Raw genomic sequence first — 24,182 nt, forward strand, 5'->3', positions numbered from 1 at the left:
TGACAAAGAACTGACGAGTGGTTTAAATGCTAATAATGTTATGTAAAATAAAAAAAAAATCAACATACGTCACGTGCTCCCCATGCGCAGACCCGATGGTGCTGACGCCATTCGTGTTGCGGAGGGGATGGGGCTCGGCGCTAATCCGGAAGACAGATAGAATAAACGTATTTCTTCCATGCCTGTCGAAACTAGAATGATACAAATCACGTATATGCTCGACTGAGTACTGGCTCGAGTCTGTCTTCTCATGGAAAGTTGATTCGCACCAGGAATGCCTCGATGAGGAAACAGCGCAAGAAATAAAGTCCCGGGTGGCAAGAGCAACAGCTCTTCTTTACCGTTTAATAAGGGGGCAAGTTGAGTGAATAATCGCCCCCAGCCTTGACACAGTAGGTAGGATCTCTCGTTCCTTATATTGTAATACATACAAGTGAAATGTAAAGCATGTACAAACAATTATCCTTTGCTGTCTAGCCGTCTCTGCAATGGTTTCCTTCCTTCCACTTCGTACTCCAGCAAGCGTCGTCTTTGCAGAGCCATCTTGCATGGACAATTTGTAAAAAGAAAAATTAATTAGACACACTGCATGCTTTGCAATGCTGGTATGCAGTTTATCACATCAACCAGTTATAGAAGTGCTATATAAGGGGTTTTAATCAGTTCTTTCCAACTCTGTGCAGGACTGAGAGCTGGTGAATCATGAGATTAACAGGTTGGTTGAAATTTAAATAAGTTACACTCAAGTGAGAAGTTGTGTAGCAACTTTCAGATGAGACTAACTGGAATGTCTTTCCTCTTGACAGGCCCACTGCGAGCTATGGCTGTGCTGCTGCTGGTGGGGCTCATCTGGGTGTTGGCAAACACTATATTTGGAGGGGACAGCGGTTCATCTGTGCGGCATTTCTTCACTGGTAAATATCCAGAGAAGCTATAACTGTTCAGTTGTGATTCAGATTTGATTATGACATGTGTATCAATCAATTTGAACTTGAACCACGTGTTTGTTTTTCCAGGTGCAAGTGAGGAACCAACGCCTGGTAAGTGGAAGAAACATGAAGGCCAGGTTGTAATCGCTTTCCCTGTCAAACGTCTTGAGAGCATAGCATCTCCGTCATATCACTACTAACTAACGTGTCATGTGCTTTATCAGAGCCTCGCCCTCGTAGGTATAAATGTGGCCTTTCAGCTCCCTGTCCCCAGAAACACCTGGCTTTCCGCCTGGTGTCTGGTGCTGCCAACGTCATCGGCCCCAAAATCTGCCTGGAGGACAAGATGTGAGAATCGATGCTTAATTCCTCTCCGCTCATCTGTGTCTTTGTCTCCCCTGCTGTCTCTTTTTGTGTGTTTTTTGTTTCACCTGCCATTCTTTCTTTCTCTGTGCTGTCAAAACCAGGCCTCAAGTCTGTCTGGGGAGCTGAATGCAAGTATTCTCTGTCTGTCTGTCCCTCACCTCTTTGGTTTTGTCTGTAGTCTTGGTCCTTTTATAGTTGGTGTCGCTTCTTAAGTGTGTGTTAGTGTCCAGATTAACCTCTCAGAGCTCCACTCGTTAAGGCAAGGTGCTCTTTTAGACAGTTTCAGTCACCGCTTCAACCTCTCCTGTCTCTGTCTCATAGGTTGGTGAGCAGTGTGAAGAACAATGTTGGCAGAGGACTGAACGTAGCTTTGGTAAATGGTAAGAGCCTCCACCTGACAATATATCGTATTGATATTTGAAACGCTTGTTTATTGTGTTATTCCAACATCTGACTGATGTTTCTGTTGTCCAGGAGTGACAGGAGAGCTCTTGGACACAAAGTCCTTTGATATGTGGGCAGGAGGTAATCAAAACAAGATGCTTATTTCATGTACATATTTCACATCTGGTACATATGACTCAGCCATAAACCATGTTACTTACCTCATCTGCTTCTCATTCTCAGATGTTTCTGACCTGTTGAAGTTTCTCCGGCCGCTCCATGAAGGAACGCTCGTGTTTGTGGCTTCCTTTGATGATGCTGCTACAAAGTAAGAATCCATGATGGCTCCGCTCCGCTCCTACACCCCTCTCTCTTCCCTAAGACACACATGGAAGCCATTTTGACAGATACGTTGTCAGCTGGCGTGGTGGATATTCATGTTGTATAGAGCTGCAACGATTAATCGATTATAATCTAGCTGCAACTAACCATTATTTTCATTGTCGATTAATCTGACGATTATTTTCTCGATTAATCGATTAGTTGTTTGGTCTATAAAATGTCAGAAAATGGTGAAAAATGTCGATCAGCGTTTCCCAAAGCCCAAGATGACGTCCTCAAATGTCTTGTTTTGTCCACAACCCAAAGATATTCAGTTTACTGTCATAGAGGAGTAAAGAAACCAGAAAATATTCACATTTAAGAAGCTGGAATCAGAGAATTTTGACTTATTTTTCTTAAGAAATTACTCAAACCGATTAATCGATTATCGAAATAGTTGGCGATTAATTTAATAGTTGACAACTAATCGATTAATCGATTAAACGTTGCAGCTCTAGTTGCAGCCCTAATGTTGTAATTTGGACAATCTTTTGTAGAGTGTAATTATTCCACTCTTGACACAGAATAGCTAATTATTGACAGGTTATAGACAACAGCTGCTTATCAAGAGCAGGGCCAGTGCCCACCTAGCTTTATAAGCAGCCAGCTGGTGCTAGTGAGTAAATCTGTTGTCGTCCTTACAATCAGATTTGTGTGCAACAAAAATGACATTATATACCCCACCTGTAATGGTATCTATCATTTATTCATTAATTCATTCAAACTTCCTCAAAAACACGCACTAAAAACACATAATAAAAATGCAAAGTAAAAGCACAGTAAATATCATACAGACAAATATCAGTTGATAAAACCAGACAAGTCAATTGCTCATCATGCCTGAATGTTCCCTAATGGTATCAAGAAGCAAGGTTTGTTTATATTCATCAGCAACACTATATTTTACATTTAAGCTACATCCAGTGACTGGTTCATTAGTTATTGAACACTTGATGCCTTGGCTGTAACAAAGTGAGCATCATCATCATCATCAGTCCCTACCTGCTGCTCTCAAAGGCCTTTTGGCTTGAAAAGGTCAAGGGGTTTTAAAGTGGCTAAACCTCTGAGTAAAGACCAGAGAGTCCAATTTAATCCTAGCTGAAGCCCGGAGTGGCCTCTGGAGAAATGTTGGAAGTGCCAGCACTCCCTGGCTGTGACTCATAACTTCAGTACAACTGTGGATCAGACACTGCTGTTAATGCAGCTTGTGTTCGATACAAATTTAAAGAGAGAAGTACTGTATGTGTGTGTTGCTTGCTCAGAACAGCCAGTCTCGCTTCATGAACAGCAACCCGGTTTCTTTTGTCCTTGTTTCCGTGGCAGGTTGAACGACGAGGCCCGGCGACTGTTCGAGGAGCTCGGGAGCACGGCAGTGAAGGAGCTGGCCTTCAGAGACAGCTGGGTGTTTGTTGGGGCCAAGGGCATCGAGAATAAGAGTCCCTTTGAGCAGGTACATTACCATTACTGATGCTGAACACACGCCGGCAGCGGTGTCAGTCCGCACAGAAGCTTACCGTCTCAAATAGCAGCTTATGTGATGCGGTTCTGATCTGATGTTTTCCGCCAAAGAGGGCAGCAATCACATTGATGAGCCTGTTTACAATGTAGGTTGATTATTTCTAGAAACACATTCAGTGTTCATCCAGCACTCTGTGTACAAGTGGCTAGAACCTGACTGAAAATTAAAAACGATCTATTCTGCTGACACCAAATGTTAACTCTGTTTGTTTGTCTGTGCTCATTAGCGTATGAAGAACAGTAAGAGCAGTAACAAGTATGAAGGTTGGCCCGAGTCCCTGGAGATGGATGGCTGCATCCCCCTGCGGGCTCCGCTGGAAGGTTAATTCTGTCTGGTTCTCCTTTATGAGCAAGTAAATATAGTAATACCTGGAGCAGCAGCAGTGGATCCAGATGACTGTTATAAAGCCAAGGAACTGCTGGATAGTTGAAGCCATCCTAGACCTCGGACAACGATTATATTTTATTTCTCCTGGTCCTGGCAGGGATATTAGTCGACTGCAAACTACATTGTCTCGGGACTTGATATATTTAAAAGAAAATGCTGGACGGTTTGTGTGCAAAACTTGTGGGTCAATTTTGAGCTGGAGTGGGGGAAAGTTCGGAGGCCGGATTTTTGATGACCAAAATGCAACGGTGACCAGAGAGTGAATACAGCTGGAGTAGGTCTTCCAAAGCCATTGTAGGAAAATGTAATGTTTTTTCTTCTCTGCAAGTCCGCCACTGGTGTGTCAGTTGTCTGTGCTTGAGCAAAAGGGATATGAAAGATTAAACGTTCGTGTGACATTTGATGTTCAGCAGGCAAGAGAAAGAACTGACTGGTTTCTCACCAAGGCTGCAGGAAACCCACCCCAGATCTGACAAAAAAATTCATTTGAGGTAGTACAGTAGTAATTTCCCACTAAGCAGGTGGTCTAATGAAGATCTTGTCTAGTGTGCTGATTTTATATTTAAATCCGTTAATATATTTTCCTCCTGTGATATCTGTTTCATTGATATTGTTATGCATAGTGTTAGCTGCCAGTTTCCATAGAACTTGATGCACAGCAGTCATTGCTTGCCCAATGTTTACAGAGTGTTTCTTTATATAGTTTCAACAAATTTTGGCCTAGGACCTACTACATTGATGAAACTATTTATTCTGATACATTAACAGAGAATGCGGCACTAGCATCAATGTGTGGGTTATTTATAAAACCACCCATGCTTTTAATTTTGTCTCAGGCCTAAAAATGTTGTTCCATTAGCTCATTGAGTGCTTTTTTCAAGATACAGCCTCTTTCTTGTACTTTTGAATATGTCATTTTTTTCACTCTTGAATGTATCCATCTGGCGTCTTGCAAGCCTAACTTGTAGGAAATGTTTGAGGTCTGTTTTAGCAACCTTTGTGTGGATCTGTTGATATGATTGTGTTCCCTCCAAGTTTCAAGTTTCTTCTACAAAGTACCAGACTATGTTTTGTATTGTGTTAACAAATGCTGATCAATAAAAAAAGTTATATCTGGTTCTGTAGATTGTGTAAATATTTAAATAGTGTTGTTATTTCCATCAGTTCTGAGTCAACTGACCTATATGAAGAAATTCACCAGAGGGCGACAAAGGTCTGTTATGTCACTGAGGTTATTCAGTTCAAACTGCTCAAGGCATTTGCGTGAGCAGGCATATGTCAGGATGGGGGTAAACACTGCGGACTGATTGTACACAACTTGTCTAAAAACCTAAAAATGACAGCATAGCTGCATTCTGCTCGTTAAATTGGTGCATGTAGTTGCATGTCGCTCGTTAAATGCGGCCTTCAAGTGTTGTCGGGAATATCATAATTATGAGCTGACTGTTCACGAGCCATCTACCCAAGCAGTAAAAAAAGTACTGGGAAGTTGGGAATTATCTATGATGCCCGCGCTGCCAAGATGTGATGTTTAGGGGGCCTTTCTTGAGGGAGAAGCGACAGAGACCATGGAAGCCGTGTCAATTACTAGTATAATGGTATATGGTAATGGTAAAGGTTATGTAGTTTATTATTAAGTTATTGTTTGAGATTCGTGTAAATAATTATTAGTAGCAGACCTACTTGTGTGTGTTTCCACTTTTTTTTTTTTTACTTTTTAATTTGCTAATAAATGAATCAAAACAACTACATGCCTGGCGTGCATTGTCTCCTCTTCATTGCGCCGCTGCAGCACAAGACTGCAGCACAGAATGTGTCGCTTGATTTCTAAAATAACAGCCACCAAAAAAAAAAAAAAAACTACGTTTGTTACAAGGTCCATCAAATGCTTGTTATTATTTCCGACAGAAAAATAACACTTGAATGTGCGTCAAGTCGTGCTTGGAGCTCGGAAATAGGAGCTTACGGGGAGCATTTGAAGGCAGCATATAAGAAACATGTTGTGGCACTGCCCCCTTGTGGCGAAATGAAAACCGGTTTTGTTCGTTCTTTGGATGATGAGCCCTGTGGCAAGTGTATTCGACAGTCAGGGGGGACGGCAAGCGCTTTCAGTACACTACAACCACCAAATGGCTGTTTGAGTCGTACGTTGTAAATTATGTACATAACTTATTATTATTATTTGAATATACCTGAATGGCCAGGTCTAGAAGTTTGAGTCGGCAAATCGACGAGCGAGTGGAAAAATCTGTAAATCAACGGCCAGCATCGTCTGAATTGGAGCACGTACACGAAGTGCTCTCTCTCTCACAGACCGAGGCTCGACGACTCCAGTGGGGATTTTCAAGCCGACAGCACCACGACAAGCGTATGAAATGTAAAAGAAGATATATGAACGCGCGTATTTTTTAAGCTCTTTGTAAATTTATTTTTTGGTGTAAAATAATTTTGTACGAAAAAGCCCACTGTAAATCTCCTAATAACCTTTGAAACGTCTTGTAAATAGCTAACGGAAGAACAAATTCTAGGTCTCAGTGAGTTAGCCATCTGTGCTGACCAGCTCGTCTGTAACAAATCACCGGACCGACGACATATGATGTTACATTTGGGTGAGTGATGTTTGTTGTTTATTTACAATTACAGCGTAATGACTAATTTGCATGATTATATGTTGGAATACCAAGGGACTGGTTCCCAGAGACACAATGTTATTATTTTGTCCAGTCCGTTTAAGCACTAACGTTACCAGATTTCTGCCTAGGTTTTCATTCTCTCCTGTCTCCTCCTATCTTTAGGTCCCAATACATTCTCCCTGTCTATTGTTTATTCTCTGAAATACCTTATGCTATGTGAAAGCAGTTCAGTCAAGTGCAGATGGGCGGGTTGACTGACAGGCCTTCAAACACCAAATATTTATCCCGTCATTTGCATGATTTGGCAGTTTGTCAAACGCCTGTGCTCCTCTGGCACTATTAGGCTGGGGGGATTTGGGATTTTGATTTGTGATGGTGTCAGTCAGTCAGTATGAATTAGTTATCTCATGCCCTGGTGATTGTACCTTTTTTCTTCCACCGCTTGGCGTTTCTAGAGTCAGCTGAGCTGCCAGCTAGCCAATGGCTGCACATGGCCCATGCTCATGCACGCAATACAGTGTTGAATATGCTGTAGCCTATATATAACATCAATTATTTTCATTTAGTTTTACAGCCAATGAGTATTCCCCACCCTCAAGCAGTTTGTTTAAGAAAATTAAAGTCACCATAACAAATTCACCTCACCTCCATCCATTGTGTTTGTTATCAGTGCATCCTCAAGTACAGGTAATTGAATTAATGACTTTTTTTTTATGATTGCCTATGGGCAGTGAAGTCTAGCCATGCCCCTCCTCTACCCCAACTGTACAGATATTTTGTAGCCATATTTCAAAACATTGCCTCTCTGATCTCTGCATGTTTTGATTTGAGTGATGATGGTGTACTCAAAACATTAGGGAGGCTACTTGCTTCTCGTAAATATGCTGACAACTGCTAAACCGCTGAAAACATCTGAGCAGAAACACTTAACTGGGCAGTGATCTCAATAAATCAGTACTCTCCGCTATGAAGCCGTCAAAGTTCAGAGGTGATCAGCTCTGTGATCTGACCATTTGCAGCAATAAAAGGGGCTCAGCTGTTGATATGAGCTCCAGGAGTGGTAAGCCACTTTAGTAATGTGTAATCCCTGATTCATCATTGGCTGATTAAGGAGCCCTCTCTCACCTGGATTAGATGGATGCTTAGTGAGAGACGGTTCTGCTCGCTGAGGGGAATGAAAAAGAATAGAAAAAGAGGGTTAGATAACACATATTCTCTCTCTCTCTCTCTCTCTCTCTCTCTCTCTCTCTCTCTTTCTCTCTCACTCAATGAACAGTACTCTGTGTGTGCTACCTACACTCCACTGTCCCATGCTTGACCTGGATTGGACAAAAGTACTTGTTGTGTTTTCGGCCTTGAGTTTCCCTAATGGGAAGAGCACAATCATTGTGTGTTTGATTCTAGTAGAACAGCACAGTATATTTTTCATCACATTTCAAAATGCCGCCTAGACCAAAGAGGCAAGGGAAGCAACATGTGCTGAATCAGACCATGTAATCATTGATTAGGAGAGATTACTTTATATATCATTAACCTTCAGTGTATTTTTCTGTTAGATTGGGTCTCTCTTTCATTCTCTTTTGTCTTGTTCAGCTGCACATACACTGTTTTCAAACTAGCTTGCTGACTTTAGATGAAAGATGTCACTTGTCATCTCATCATCAATGTGTTTTTTGAGGTCTGATCATCAAGACCTCTCTACATTATTATGAGCCAACATTGTTGTGTGCCCACACTTGGCCTGAAAATGTCAGTTGCATGTCTCTTTTGGTTTTATTTAAACATATGCCTCCATTAGTTTTTCTGTTCTTCCCTATCTGTTTACATTGCTTAGTGCCTAGCCTGTGTATTATGACTAGATTGTAACTAGGCTATGTGACCACATTTTGAGCCTGACTGCCTCTGAATTTCAGGTGGTAGATCCGGCAGCGGTACAGATAAAGCCCGGTTTTTGAAGGTTTACACCTGCCACTTGTGTCCTGGTGTGACTGGATGACAAAAGACACATATGTTTTTTGGGGCATTTTTGCTTTTATGCGATAGTACAAAGTAGAGAGAGACGGGGAGGGGGGTGACATACGACAAAGGTCCCACGCCAGATTCGAACCTGAGACATCGCAGTCACATGGTACGCACTTCAGACCACTGAGCCACCAGGACACCCAAAGGTCACTGTTTAATATGCCATCATTGAACAAGTGTGGTCTATGTTTTTACTTGCCAATCTGGCAAACAGTTGGGCTACACATAGCTCAAATGTCGACCCGTGATCTCCAGAATAGTTATTGCTTGACATCGAGCCATTCGAATTTTGGCCGGCACCTCTCAGACCTTGTGCTGCCTCTGTCCCGTCTCTCCACATCACTCAGTCTCCTTCATCTCCTCTTTAAATCTCTGTGGGACCGATGCTAAATTGAGAAAGGAGCGGGTAACTCCAAATGTTGCATTAATCATGCACGGAAAAGTTGCTGCTACAAGCAGGTATCGCAGGTTAGGATTTGATCTGCATAATCAGATAACCAATTATGTTTGACCAGGCCTTTTGACTGACAGCTCACCTGCATTTCATCACTAGTGAGATGCTGCACCAGTATTCCTCCTGGTAGCAGGAAGTGATACCTGAAATTAAGAATGTAATAAGAACTCAGATTGTCCCTGGACTTTAAACAGTTTTATTTTGGCCTGTAGTGTGCAGCAGTGGTTTAAATGTCTGTTCATATGATAAATGAAGAGCGGGACTCTTAACAGGCTTACGGGAAACAGTCCTCCTCACCCCGGTGTCCCTGGGCCTTCTGCTCCCAATCTCACAGTGCCACTGGACATAGCAGTGGAAACTATTCCTATGCTAATGTAATCATCTCATGTATTCAACCTATTCCAGCCACTGAAAGCATTCTCTTCCCTCCATCCCTCTCTTCTCCTGTACTCTCCTACCCATGCACAACTGTAGTTGTTTTTGTTCAAGCAGAAATTTAGCTATAGTCACTGCTTTCATTCACACAAACATTGGCACATATTTTATCAGGCAAAATCCCCCCCAACCCCCTTTTTGTCTGTGCCACCCCCCTCTCTTTATCTCTCTCTTGTTCTCTTTCACACACACATTTTTCCCACCCCTTCTACTAGCTGGCCCCCCTCGCTCCATCTCTCCTTCCCTGTCGCTCTCTCTCTCTCTCTCTCTCTCTCTCTCTCTCTCCCTCTCCCTTTCTCTCTCTCTCTCTCCCTTTCTCTCTCTCTCTCTCTCTCTCCCCCTTTCTCCCTTTCTCTCTCTCTCTCGCTCTCACTCTCACTCTCTCGCTCTCTCTCTCTCTCTCTCTCTTTCTCTGCTCCCTGTTTGAAACTTTGGTGTCCGCTTGCTCCAACCAACTACAATCCCTTCCTGTCCCCCCAGCCACTTTTTATTCACACTTTTCATCTACATGTCCCCCTCGATCACAAAACGGCACTGTCTGCCTACACACACGCACACACATACACATGCATGCGCGTGCACGCACACACACACCCACAGTCCCCTGGCTCTTCCTTTGTCTGCCTGCCTAATTCTCCAGCGGCCGTTCGGTCCCAGGGGATTAATGTGTGTATCCCCATGAAGTGAGGGATGAAAAAAAGTGCAGGAGGCAGAAAGGGTGCGATGTGTTTGTTATGTTTGGAGTTTAGAGACTGTGCGGGAGATGGGAGACTATGTGTGCGCTTTTGTCTTTGTCTCTGTGATGAACAGTGTAAATTATGTAGGGCATTTTTTTTTTTTTTCTATAAAACTTTGAGCTCAGACAGCAGAAAGTTTCAGCGAAAAGAAATTTGGGCTTCAGTGGGTTCGGAGGATAGAATACAAATCACAGCTTTGGCAGTGGTGAAGCAAAGGTGTCACAATGATTTTCCCTGTGCATTTCAGAAATGATTAGGCGGCTGCAGGTGTTCAACCCGATGTAAGAGCCCCGTAGACGCCTGGAGGGCAGGCAGAGTGCAGCACGTCAGATGTTCAGTTCTCATGTAGCACTGCTAGAAAAATGAACGGACAATGATTCTGACATGTGAACTTATCGTAGACTACATGCTCGCCGCGTTTTGCTGCCGAAGCAAGATGTCATCATATTCAGCTGTTGGGTTGGTTTTTGTTATCCTTAACTCTTATGCCCTTATGTGGTTTTACCACGTTTGCCCACATGGGCAGTTGTTTGGTCGTTTGGCTGGTGTCAGGAAATTCCTTTTGGCATTCTTTCATTGAAAGGGGACATGCGGTTTGGGTGCGAGTGAGGGTTTGCTTGTGGTGTGTTTGTGTGCGTGTGTGTATGAAAGATAGAAAGAGAGAGAGTAAAATAGAGCCTGTATAGGTGGGGATCTGGTATGTCTGTGTTAGCCTGCTGGTGTGTCTGTGATGTGTGTGTGTGTGTATGTGTATGTTTGGAAGGGAGACCGGGAGTTTTTGAGAGACAGCGACGGGGCTGAATGTGTTTGATGTACTGTGATAACTCTGTCCGGTATGTGGCTTTCATGGGAACTCCTTGCCCTGGGGACAGTGGCAAATAAGCTCTTGTTTAAAGGAGAACTTCCCTCTCTTTATCGCCTGTTGTTTTTCCCTCTTGTCCCCCCCCCACATCCTGTCAGCCATTACCTTTTTAGCCTCACTGTATGTCCCCTCTGGGGCACCCTAACTCAGATCCTCTCCCTATAGTTCTGCTCAATATCTGTAAGACAAAGACCAAAAACTTGTGTGACAGGTTATTCTCAGTTCATTTGCTGTTACTCAACAGGATACCATTAGCTGAGGTATGTTGCTTCTGTTGCTGCAACAGCAGTTATGATAATGATTTCATCTTTTATTTTGCATTCTGGGACAAGGTGTGCAGTGTCTCGTGGGACGCTACTGGCTTAATGCTTATCATAATGTGAACGTGTCTGTATCTCGGGAATGTTACTGAACTGGAATCCTTTCTTCTCCCTCAGGCCCCTCCTAGCAGTTGGTCTAATATCAACCTATTGTGTTTTTAATGTGACTGACAGCTATTGACATTGCATGTCAGAGTCCCTTGGTTTGAGACTGGAGAGGGAACGCGCTTGACATAAGTGTTAATGACCACATTATAAAAGAGATAATAGCAGCCGGTTGCCACTGGACACAGACCCCCAGTGCTCACGGTGGGCTTTACTCATTAGAACTGAAGAAACGGTGTAGACCTGCCGCTGTGACTTTGAGTCAGTCTAGCATTGAAGAACACATTCCAGTGGCCAAGATAGACTGTGTATGTGTGGTCCACTCAGGATACCTCCAGTATTCCTAGTAAGGAGTGTCCGGTAACCTTAGACAAGAGTGACAGAGATGACAGCGGCCCTTAAAGGAGTAGTTCACCCCAATTTTTTTTTTGTCATTATCTATTCACCTTCATGACAGTTGAAACACTGGTGAAGTTTGTATGTCAATATAACAGACAGCAAGTTGGCTGCTGCAGCTCCGTAGTAGCCTTCTCCAAAACAACTGGAGTGAATGGAGACAAAGAATGACTCAAAGACAAAGATAACTCCAAACAGCATAATTCAAGTGTTCTGAGCCAAAAGGTTGCACTGTGAGTGCAAAAGCCCATTATTTACCTCAGTATCTCCTAGATTTCTAGATTTTCCACACTTGTTCTGCATAAGTCACAGCAGTAGCATGCAGAGTAGATATTGACAACATTTTCATTTTTGGATGAACTATTCCTATAACATAACCAAGCCTTTCATTTGTAAAGTAATACGCAAAGCGAGTTAATATCCTGACCTGGACTCCACTTATTGATTTCCATTTGGTGCACCGTTCTGCTCACAGGGACAGCCTCATTCATTCAATGCAGCATTTGCTGTTAGTATGCATTAGCACACTCTCTTCCGGTAATTTCAATTGCTTCATCATAAATGGTGACATTGGGCTTTATTGCTTCCGTAATTGTTAGCTCAGCCTTGTGTCTTGGATATTCGCTCCAGAGTGACTTCAGCGGTCGGCGGTCTGATGGAACAGCTCTGATGCAGCCACTGACAGATCATTGACAGAAGGGAGAGGGACACGCAGGGACAGATGGAGAGTGAAGATAAAGATGTCACCAGAGAGATGCCCACCAATGTATATACACACATATACACACACACATGCGCGCACACGCACACGCACACACACACACACACACACACACACACACACACACACACACACACAAAAACTCAAACACACATTGCAGGGTGTTAGCCATGTCAGAGGAACCTTGCTGTGATCAGTTTCACCTTCTACTGGCAGAGGATAACACCTTCTACTGGCAGAGGATAACACTGAGGGCCAATTAAAATCCTCTCGGTGTCCCCACTATCAAAGACTTGCTAAATGGATGGCTGAGTACGCACTGAGCAATAGCGTTGGCAAATGCCTGTTGCTGATGATAATTACAATTATAATTGTGTATATTTATGAGCCCTTTGTTGCAGATCTGTGGCATTCACTCCAGCACAGTTCAACAATCCCTCTGCTTATGAATTATTCACACTGAACTGGCCCATAGTGCATCATCCATATTTAATGGTCAGGATCACGTAGTCCTAACTGCAGCTTTCTTTTGACTAATGGTGCCATTGAACTCAACTTAAATCACAAGACACTTATAAACATGTGCTTGATGATTGATGAAGTCTTATGTAACTCTCAAGCAGCTAGGTACTCTGAGGGCTCTTTGGTTTAAACACCAAAGTTTAGCCCATAACAAAGATGAAGTTTTGTTTGGTTTTGATTAGCAGATTTAATGGTTGCTCTCCTGTATGTCTTTTAGGATATTCTCACCATACATGGGCACGAGTGGGGCTGCTCACTACCCAGTTTGAATTAACACTGTCCAATTAAACACTTAACAGTGCTCCTTTGGCCACCAACACTGGAAAAAGGCCATTTACGGACATTTCTACTGAAGTTTTACCCTGTATCCGATTACTGGATACAGGGTTCACACCCAATTATGAGTGTTTAAAAAGGATATATTGTCAGCAGCCCCTTTGTACAATTTACTGTGCATTAGCCATTATTCAGTGTTAGCAGCATTTTGCTACCTAGGGAGCTTAATTGCTACAAATCCATTTGCCGCGCTATTAGGTCTACAGGCAATCAACACTTCACATCAAATAGACTCTGGGGAAATATCTGTTAGCAAAAAGTAGCAACGGTTGGCCTCACAGAAATGTGCTGGGGAATCAGTTATATTTCAGCATTTTCCCACTAAAAATAACATCTCACAGCCCGATCACACACTGCGATCAGGCTGCTCTGACAGGCCATCTTCTTTAAAAAGTTCTGTGAGGGATCTCTGGTTTTTCTTTGATGTTGGTCCATTTTGTCCCTCAAAAGCACAGCAGACCCTCTGACCTTCCTCTTCGAGCGCATCTCATCAAACATGAATAATCTCCCACTAGCGTTCCTCTTGAAAGAGTTGGATATGACAACATGTCAAGTTATTCCTCTCTTCTATCTTTGTGAATATTAATGTGTTGTTTTTTTTCTTGCAGGATTTACTTGAAGATATTCATACAACATTTTTAAAGAGGAGGCCACAGCTTTCCTAACAGACTTGAAAACACCCTGGTTTAGTGTGTGTTTGTAAGTGAGAGTTGGATGAGGTGTGGTTTACTTTGGTTAGTAATGAGCCTTAGTGGGATCTGAAGGCTATGTAGGAGATGGAGAGAAGGAAAGTGAGGACAGAAACCAGTCTCAGACAGCTTTGGTGTCACCCTCCTGCGCTACTGTAAAGCATCCAAGAAAAGGAGAGAGAGAGGAGAGTGGGAGGGGGTCACCAGTTTGACTGAGGAAGGCCCCAAGTCACCTGCAGCACTGGAAGAACAGCTTGTCAGACTAGAAAGGGTGAGAGGGTGACCACAGAAAGAGAGAGACGGGGACTGACGGAGAAGCAAAGGTTCGGAGGAGGAGGAGGGGTAGGAGGAGTGGGAAAGGCCATTCTCCATGGCAACTGACCCTGGAGAACCCACAGGCACGGAGGACTCCTCGGAGAAACCTGATGGACAGAGGGAGGAGGAGACGGAGCGGGAGGGCAGGGCCGGCCCAGAGAGGGAGAGGACGCGCAGCACCCCCTCGGACTTCCCCTCCTCCCAGACTCAGGAGAGGAGAGCGGCAGAAGGAGAGGAAGGAGGACCCCGAGGAGGAGGAGGAGGAAGGGAGGCCAGCCAGGAGGGCGAGGAGACCCCAGTCAGACCCATGTCGCTCTCCACGCCCTCCTCGCCCGCCGCCCAAGGTCACAGCAGGCTGAGGAGGGAGAAACGCTTCTTCAGGAAGAGCGTGGAGATTTGCGAGGAGGAGGACGAGGTGGAGGAACCCCCAGAGGCACCCCACAGTGCCCCCCACCTGGAGCTGCGCTCCTCAGACTCAGTCTTCACCGGCAGTGCCCAGCAGCAGGGGGCCGCCTCAGCCTGTGCTGCCCTGGGCCACGACCCATCCTGCCCCAGCTCCAGTCAGGAGCCTGGCAAGGATGCCCCTACCTCCACATCCACCCAGAGGGGCAAGGAGAGGGACCGTGAGCAGGAGGAGGAGGCAGAGATGAAGGCCGTGGCCACCTCTCCTGGAGGCAGGTTCCTCAAATTTGACATTGAATTGGGCAGAGGAGCCTTCAAGACTGTGTATAAAGGCCTGGACACAGAGACCTGGGTGGAGGTGGCCTGGTGTGAACTTCAGGTGAGATTAACTGTTCTTTCTATTTGTATTCACACCACAATGTCAAACATTAAACTAACATAAATTCTGCATTACTTAGCATACTAGATAAAAATAAACCTAGAATGTTCTTATGCACTACGCTAACTTATAGAATATGTGTAAATGGTCCTGGCAGGTGAATAGAACATCATCAGAAATACTTTATGGCAACAAATAACAGAATTTCCAATCAGCATGCAGGGGAAATCTATAAGCCCAATGTTCTTCTGAAGTGAATAGCATTAAATGTGTCCCAGGAGCTCTCTCCTTTCTGGGAAAATCTCAGCACGTTGTCTGTTTGCTATTCATACTGTGAGACTGCGGTTCAGTGGAGAGTAGGGTGAAAAGGAGGAGCATCTCTTGTTGAGTGACAGCACAGAGTGAGAATGTGGGCTTTTCTAGGACTGTTATGAATAATAGAATCATATGCTGTCAGCGCTTGTTGTGATAGACTATCCTATTAGAAACAACATTCCACATAAGCCTGAATTATATGAATCCATTCATGGCAATTAAGGACTGTTCACCTGTAGAAATTAATAGGCATTGTATAAATTACATAATGTTATAGGCATAGCAATTAGCAATGTCATGCAAGAGGCTCTTCACAGTTGAGAAATATCTTAACATGTTTAAGGGTCTATTAAGTTTAGGTTTTCTCTGGCTTGTGGCAAGTTTAAATTATGTTCCCTTTCATATTGCTTAAATTACACTACAGACAGCTTAAGAGCCACACTGACTGCCATCAAAAGACTGTACTTAAGTTACTTTATTAAACAAGATAATTTTTTAATGGCTTGTCTAATAACTGCTTGATTGATTTATTCACCAATCAAGCAGTCAACCTGAATCACATGACTTCAAGTGAGAAGTTAATGAGTCTAATTAAGCTGGCCTAAACATATGGTCTGGTTATAGCCTAGGCTACATGTCATAGCCCACACATTGGCCTACTCTTGTCTACTGTGTAATGTAGTCCTGCAGAGATGAGGTATGAAATGGAAATACGCATGCAGAAGGGAGGCTGTGAATGGGACACATTTTGTGAAAACAGAGCAAAAGGGAAAACTGTAGCTACTGTAGATATAATGACAGCCAACATCACTATAAGGAACTCTTTTCTGTCATGCATTGGCACTGTGGTGGGAGGAAAATAAGAGTTTAATGAAGGTTTTCTGTCAGAGCACTGTTGAAGTCTTTACATAGCCGGCCTTATTTATTGCATTGAGAAGCAATGGGGAACATTGTCAGATGGCGTGAATTCAACATGTGGTGGGAGACACACTCGTGGAGGAGAGAAGAAATGCATCTCTCTGAGTCTTGGCCCCACAATAGAGAGCAGTGTTGTGGTTAGCCAGCTGATTTGACTGCTGGCTTTGTGTGAGAAAAGTCAGTCATGTGTTTGGTTTGGAGCTAATTCCAAAACAGGAGCCTTGACTAATCCTTGTGATCAGGCTCTGCCTGTTGGACTAACAAGCAGCAACCATACCCCCGTCACCTTCCCTGGTTTCACTCCAACAGCTAGTAAATCAGTCTCACATCAGCAGCTTGGCTCTGCCTAATATCAGCAGCCGCAGCTCCTGCTCATACCTCTGTCAAAGACAACAATCCTACTTAAATCTCACTCCATCTCGCTGGGTTTTTACAAGAGTTCTACCGAGTTTGTAAAGGTAGCCTGTTTCATTTTTAATAGTAATGGTATCATTAAAATGCTTTTATTGTGTGACACCAGTAAAGACACCACATTGCATTTATACCATGGTATAGTGGTATATAGTGTGAGCATAGCTGAGCTGGTAAAGCCTTTCTTGAAAATGAAAAGCCAGTAGGCTTAACATAATTTGTTGCTGCTCCCATGTCTCCACAAATGCATTAGGTCAAATTAAGTCTCACGGAGCAAAGGTGGTTATCATTGATTAATTGTTTATGGAGCATTACGACAATATATGGGAACCTTGTACATCAGTCAAGGATTACTGAGATAATTTGGATTTAGAAACAATCCGTGCATATTCTACTCTAACCAGATTTCACTGTATAAACAGGAAAGAACACAGTTTCTGAGGCAAAAACAGACTGAGAAACTGAGATACACACAGAGAGAAACAAGGGGCTGTACAAAAAAGAGCAACAGCACAAGACTGAGTGGCAAGAGGGAAAGAGAATGTGAGAAAGAGAGGAGAGAGACAGAGGAGCTGTTGGTGAGATGGAAAGAGAGACAGAGTGAGAGAATGATGAGCCAAACAGAGGATTACCATGGCATCCCTCCCGGAGAGCAGCCGTGTGGCTAATGCTAAGTTACCACACGCAGGGAGACACACACACACACACACACACACACACACACACACACACACACGCAATCCCCCACACACACATACACACATTCACACGTATATGTACACATACACACACACACTGGCCTGGTCACACGCCTATAGATGGATCCAGTGGCACAGCAACATTCTGTTACAGCCTGGTCACTCAGGTCTCGTGATCTGTCCTATTTCCTCCAGCTTACCAATGTCTATTCTCAGTGTCCAGGCAGAGTGGTATTAGGATGGACAATGGTGATTAGAATGATGTTGATTAGATGTGATTGGCTCGTTGCGGTAATGGTAGACTTGATAAAGGCATTCATTTGTCCTCCTGTGGCTGGATGCAGTGACCTGTGGTTGGATGCAGCAAAATCTTCAGTAGTAAAATATGAATGTATCTTTCTATTTTCATTCAGGACAATGAAACACAACAATATTTTTTCACACAGAATTTGTGAATTGGCATACAAGGCCAAATGTGGGAGAATAAATTTAAGGTGCAGACTGTCAATATCAATTAGCTACTTAACAATTTGTTCCTGCCTTTTTTCTGACACATATCAATTGTAAGGTTTGGATTGACACAGCCTAATTACATGGTTTAGATTGATGCCCAATGCATGCAATTACAATGTCATAATTTCAGATTGATAGTATTCCCTTACATCACCACCCGGTGATCTAGATATGCAAACAACAGCCATTCCTAATCAAACTACAGGTGTCAGTAATCAAACAGCAGGTACAGAAGATGATCAGTCCTTGTATTATTCTGCAGTATTGGTAGAGAATGATGGCAACATCATGAGAAGACCATTAACAGACTGTGTGGAACTGCAACATACTTCCAGTTTGCACTTTGAAGGCACTGATTAGGATGTATTATACAGCCTGTACAGTACTAGCTGATGCTGTCTCCACTATCCTGTGAGACCGCTGCCTGAGAGCACCTAGCTCCTCTCCTCCTGTGCCCACAAAGGGGGGAAGCCACTCTAGCACAGGGGATTAGCTGTCCAAATGCAGCTTGAAAGAGTGGGTAATAAAAGTTCACAGTGCGGACACCATCTCTCCTCTTTCCTCTCCCTTCCCCTGGGAATTCCATGCCTAAAAGGGCAAAGCTATATATCCCCCTTGCTATTGCTTGAGTTGTAACTTTTGCCATCCATCACCCTGAGTGCATGTGTGTTTGTATGTGTCATGTGCATCTATACGAGTATTACATTTCTGTGTGTGTGTGTGTGTGTGCATGCGCACGCGCGCTGTTGCTCTCTGTCCGTCTGTGTCAACATATGCCACTGTATGCGTCTGTCTCTCTCCCTCTGTCTCTCCCTCTCCCTACCTCACTGTCCCTCCCTCCCTCCATGGCTCTTTGTCTGTGTGAGTGAGTATACAGAGTGATCCAGGGAGTTAATTACAGTGGGTGCCTGTCAGGCTGGAACAAAAACCCTGCACAGACAGCACAACTCGGGCGGCAGAAACCAGACTGGTTCAACCCAGTCCTCCCAGACTGGCCCAGCTCAGCTCAGCTCAGCCTCACTCACAGGACTAGCAACAGTGCTAGAGCAGCATTCAGGTCTGATTGACTGCAGCACTCAAGGTTGACATGATACCACCTCAAAGATTTGGTGTTTCAGTGCATCTTCCTATAAACCGGTAGAGCCGCCCTCAGATTCCTCAGTATTTATGACTGCAGATAGATGCCAGTTTAGGAACCTGCCTACTACAAACACTGCCAGGTTTCCTAGTAGGCTCATTCTTATAAAGGGCATTAGAGAACAAGGACCAATGACTTGGTTAAAGGTTATATTAGCATTGGGGCTCAGTCTGTAGTCCATGTGACGGGAGTGGAGACCCCTTATTGGGTTACACTCAGGGATTGACATCATGATAATCCAGCCATTCACAAGGTCCAGAGATCAACAGTTGTTGGCATCAAATACATGTGCCTCATTTCAGGAATATTAGCTGGTTAATCTTCCTGTCCTTTGATAAGAACAATTAATGTATGCTCTAATGAAGGTCATGTAGACCACAAGCTAAGCAGGATGTACAAAAAGTGTTTTTTCTGGTCATACTCCTCAGCCCAGTGTAACAAGTAGCTACAGTGTAGGGAGGAGCTGAAAATTGACTTTGTTCTTTCTGATTATGAAAGACCGGTCGAGTTAGGTTAGGTGAACCAAAGACATACTATTGACTAGTGACTAAAATTAGTAGAGCAAAATTGAATGGGCCACAGCAGAACTGAATAGACTGGGATATAATCAATCCAACCAGACTGACCGGACGCACATTCAATTAGGGCAGTGACAGTTGACTTGTGTCCCTCAGGCCGTATCCTCCCACCACAATATTAATGTGCAAACTGGCTACTGAGATTAAATTGTTATTGAATGTGTGAGTTATTAACTAATTGTATAGCCTAATTAGAATCCAATAACTCAGAAGAAGAAAGAAAGCTCATGATCGGATTGTTATGATGTGTGATTATTAAGTGATTTAAATCCAAGGCAATCCAAGGTTGAAAAAGGAGGAGCTCTCCTAACAGACTTGAAAGAGGGGGGCATTAACACATTTGATAGGGAGCTGTCATGCCCATTATTAAAACACCATTTCACACCTTGCTGTGTGCTTGGTATGCAGCCAACTACTCCAGTAAGATGAAAAACAAAAATGTTTCAAGTCATAATATGAAGAGAAGCACAAATGTGTAATTAGATTTTAAGATTTTAATGAAGTGTTGATCAGTGGAGCAACCGGTGCTGAGGTGCTGTGTGTCTTCTCAGCCTGTCATATTTTCCAGCTGGCCAACTAGACATGGCAATGAAGTCAATCTCTCTACCACTGTACAACACAGGTAGCTTTAAAACACAGGTGGAGGTATGAAAAAATCCCTGCTAGCAAGGATCACCTAAACGGACAATAGAGGCAACCATGATGGTTAGTGAACTTGGCCCACTGGCCTGGGGTGGTAATCCGGGGTGAGAGCCTGCCCTTTTCCAGCAGTCCATCTTGTTAGTCTGAGCTGTCATAGCTTACAGTAATCTAATCCTAGCCAGCAGCCACCTCGCATTTCCAAACACTGAAACGCTTACTCCCACACTACAGGGCCACGCTAAGGATCACTCATGCATGTACAAATGTCTACCGACCTGCACCAAGAATAACGCTTCTCTGTTTTATCTGTGCTACCCGAGGGTCCGGACCCAGCACTATTGATCTCACTGTGGGTGAAGCACCTCCCCCAGACAAGAATGTCAGTGGAGAAAACCGAGATAAGACAGTCAATCTTGTGTAGTCTATATGATATTCATGTTTGCCAAATAGAGGCTGTGATATAAGAGCTCACGTGTCTGGGCCTCCTTGACCCCAGCCTCTTACCATCGGCCAAATGTGCCTTGTAAGCCATATCCTGTCCATTTCTCCTGGTGTTTTATGAAGCTACTTAACCCACAGCCTGACCTTCTGCTACACCAGGTGTCCAAAACAGTCTCATGGTGTACGGCCAGTCTCGGTTACTGACAGGTCTTACTCTGTTTACCAAGATACTTATAGCCCTGCTGCCATTTAACAAACACATTACATTACCAAACTAACAGAGTATATACTGTAGGTGGTTAGAGCCAAGTGTACATAGGTTGTTAGGTAATGTCTTTGTCTCAAGTTCTCTTTAAGAGCTACATTGTTTACAGCCAAAGGTATTCATTCGGATGGCTGCCCAAAAAGACCATGATACAACCAACTGCACTCATTAACAACTCTGAGTCATTAGACAGAATCGAGGCTAAAGTGTCAAATATTAACACATGTATTATGTGTTAATGTTTGGCACTTTAGGTTTTAGCTTTTCTTGCTAGCAGAGTGAATAGTCTCGTTCCATATACACTACCAGTCAAAAGATTGGACAAACCTGATTGAATGTACTATGTTTTTCATTATCTTAAAGTCATTTTGACCTACATGCTTATGCTTAAATGCTTGAAATTTGTTTTTTAGACAAATATAGTAAAGTTGATGCCTATGTATAAATTTCTTTCCAAAGCCCTTTCCTTTCCATCAAGGCAAAGGGCGGCTACTTTAAATAATCTAAAATATAAAATAGTATTGATTTGTTTAACACTTTTTTGGTCGCTGCATAATTACATTTGTGTTATTTCATAGTTTTGATGTCTTTATTACTATGCTAAAATGTGAAAAAGAGTAAAAATAAAGAAAAATGTGTGTGTCCAAACTTTTGATGGTAGTGTAGGTTTTACTCTACTTAGAAACTAGTGTATTGACTTGGAGAGACTGCAGAAAGGAAGAAAGACCTGGCTGACCTAGACTAAGCTGGTCACAATAGGCCTTTTCATGGCCTCATGAGCCCCCCTTTTCTCTCCCTCAGTTTCTGTCTCTTTGTTACCCTTGCTTTCTTGTTTCCATTTATCTGATGGTCAAGAGGATGTTCTGTCCAGTTTATTTGCATGTGCTGGCTACTTGTCATTTGTTTTAATTTTTCAGTTCTCTTTTTGTGTTGTGCTGTTGTACCAAAGTAGGACTAATCTACTATAGGGTATAATGCCAGATTACGTCCTTCGTTTCAAAGCGCTTATTGAGAATTGCAGTATTTGCTTACATCTTATCACGTAAGCCTATGTGAGGCCTCCTGTCCCTTTAATTTCTAACACTGGTAATTGTATTTGGGTGTGTTGAGCACCCTTGAGAATGGAAAGGGGAGTGTAACTTATTCATGACGCACTTGAGGAACGCGTATCACCTTTCGTTTGAAGAACAGCTGTTTTTGTTATTGTGCAAATACGTGCATGAATGTGTGTTTGTATGTCTGTCTGTCTGTGCACAATTATGTGGGTGTAGGTGTGTGTGAGCTTGTCTAGACACAATTACAATAACTAACCCTGTGTGACCCTTGCGGACCCTAAGACTGTCTGATGTGACACTCAGAGGGAGACACAATAGACGCTGAGCAGGAGAGCAGACAGAGAGACACAGGCAAGCACTCTTGTCTCTCACAGTGCCAGACAGTCAGCCAGAATGATGCTCTGACTGGGGAGTGACACAGAGGACAGAGGCACCCAAATAGAAGCAATACTCCCCGACAAACACAAGCGCACTAGAATGGAGACACGTGCAGATGTAGGCAGAAGTAGAGGCAGGCAGCATTGAGAGCTAAGCCACACTTGGAAAGACACACTTGCACATAGACAGGTACACACGCACACACAAACACGCGCGTGCACACAGAGAATACGAGGTAGATTGAGTAAAAGGAATGAAAGGAAGAGAGCAAGCCCAGGCTGTGCAACTTATTTTTAGCCATAATAGTGCAACGAAGAGCAGTCTCCTTGTTGATGCTATGTCTCTGTTCCAATACAAGAGGAGCGGGGAGGGGTGGGGAGATGGCCTCCACCAGTACTTCCAGAAAAGGACATTGAGCCGGTATAGACAGAGAGCAAAAGATCTCTGAAAATACACAGATTGAAGCTGAGACAGAAAAAGAGGGAGTGGGAGAGATAAAAAGAAAGAGAAAAAAGGAAATTTGGTAACAAGGAAACTGCATAACATTAAAATCATATTATTTACATTGAAACATCTGCAGTACACCACCTCCCTTTGGACAGCTTTGTGTAAACAGAAAGCTCAACATCAATTGAATCGATCAGTGGAAAACCAGTGTTATGATGACTGCTATTTATAGGGAGGTCTGTTTGTGACACTGCAATGGCTAGCATCCTGCTCCCTCACAGGTATAAAGTCAGAAGCATTGTGAAAATGTTTTTGTGTGAGTCATACATTAAGTTAGGGCTGGGCGATATGGAGAAAATCAAATATTATTATTATTATTACGATATTTTTGACCAAATACCTCGATAGCGATATTGCGACAATATTGTAGGGATGACTATTGGTGCTTTCACAAAATATTTACACAATGAGATTTTTTATAAATAATGATCAGTAATGTGGATATAATGACTAAGTGGGTAAAGGCAAATAATGGAACAGCTAGAACAGTCTGGTAAGTTCAGAAAATGACATCACTTTACTGTAATGCAGCCTTTAAAACCAGGAAAAGACACTTATGCCATATCACGATATTACGATATCCAAAATCTAAGACGATATCTTGTCTCATATCATGATATCGATATAATATCGATATATTGCCCAGCCCTACATTAACTGATGTTTTACATTTGTTTGCTTTTACAAAAATGGTTATTACAAAAATTGCCTGTTGAGTTCATGGAAGCCTATGGCCATCACCTCTGTTCAGAGAAATTGAATAATGTCCTGTAATGTCAAGTCACAAATCAACAAAGGTCAAAAGACCTTTGCACATGGCGACAGCGAACAGTGGCTGTTATTTTTGACGTGACTAAAAAAAAGGCCTAGACCAGAAGAATTTATTGGAGCCTGTCAGAATGTCCTTGACTATAATGATCTCATTTTACTTTAAATATCAGCATCATGTATGATGCTATAATCACAGATACAATGGAATACCCTCTGAAACCATTCAGTGTATTTGGTAATTCACGTTTGCATAGAAAT

At 43.1% G+C, this 24,182-nt stretch overlaps 2 protein-coding genes across 4 annotated transcripts in view; both read left to right on the top strand.

Annotated features, from left to right (window-relative positions):
- Window positions 1–126: 126 nt before the first annotated feature.
- Window positions 127–5,569, top strand: fam3a (FAM3 metabolism regulating signaling molecule A). 3 transcript variants are annotated; one of them, XM_071524868.1, is made up of 10 exons: window positions 127–392; window positions 684–715; window positions 807–914; window positions 1,017–1,040; window positions 1,154–1,277; window positions 1,617–1,675; window positions 1,770–1,820; window positions 1,923–2,007; window positions 3,384–3,510; window positions 3,806–5,568. In XM_071524868.1, the coding sequence occupies exons 2-10, from the start codon at window positions 703–705 to the stop codon at window positions 3,902–3,904; spliced, it is 690 nt and encodes a 229-aa protein (XP_071380969.1). In that variant the 5' UTR covers window positions 127–392; window positions 684–702; the 3' UTR covers window positions 3,905–5,568. The 3 variants fall into 3 exon arrangements, with proteins under 3 accessions (XP_071380969.1, XP_071380968.1, XP_071380966.1); XM_071524867.1 differs by having other exon boundaries at window positions 127–396; window positions 3,806–5,566; XM_071524865.1 differs by lacking the exons at window positions 127–392; window positions 684–715 and having other exon boundaries at window positions 788–914; window positions 3,806–5,569.
- Window positions 5,570–6,064: 495 nt separating this feature from the next.
- The window catches only part of wnk3 (WNK lysine deficient protein kinase 3), a 39,392-nt gene continuing 21,274 nt past the window's right edge, over window positions 6,065–24,182 (top strand). The window contains exons 1-2 of the mRNA XM_071524889.1: window positions 6,065–6,575; window positions 14,118–15,294. Coding sequence (XP_071380990.1) covers window positions 14,569–15,294 — 726 coding nt within the window. The 5' untranslated portion in view covers window positions 6,065–6,575; window positions 14,118–14,568. The remainder of the gene's footprint in view (window positions 6,576–14,117; window positions 15,295–24,182) is intronic.

This window comes from Centroberyx affinis, unplaced genomic scaffold (assembly GCF_046629955.1).
Source record: "Centroberyx affinis isolate AG114_WGS23_722 - 3 ecotype Tasmania unplaced genomic scaffold, CSIRO-AGI_Caff_v1 ptg001245l_1, whole genome shotgun sequence".
Lineage (NCBI taxonomy): Eukaryota > Metazoa > Chordata > Actinopteri > Beryciformes > Berycidae > Centroberyx > Centroberyx affinis.

Excerpts from the sequence above, each read along its gene's own strand:
- fam3a (XM_071524865.1), top strand. The coding sequence starts at position 788 with ATGTCTTTCCTCTTGACAGGCCCACTGCGAGCTATGGCTGTGCTGCTG. Across the intron at positions 1,676-1,769 it reads GAACGTAGCTTTGGTAAATG|GAGTGACAGGAGAGCTCTTG; the intron begins GTAAGAGCCTCC and ends TCTGTTGTCCAG. Across the intron at positions 2,008-3,383 it reads TTTGATGATGCTGCTACAAA|GTTGAACGACGAGGCCCGGC; the intron begins GTAAGAATCCAT and ends TTTCCGTGGCAG.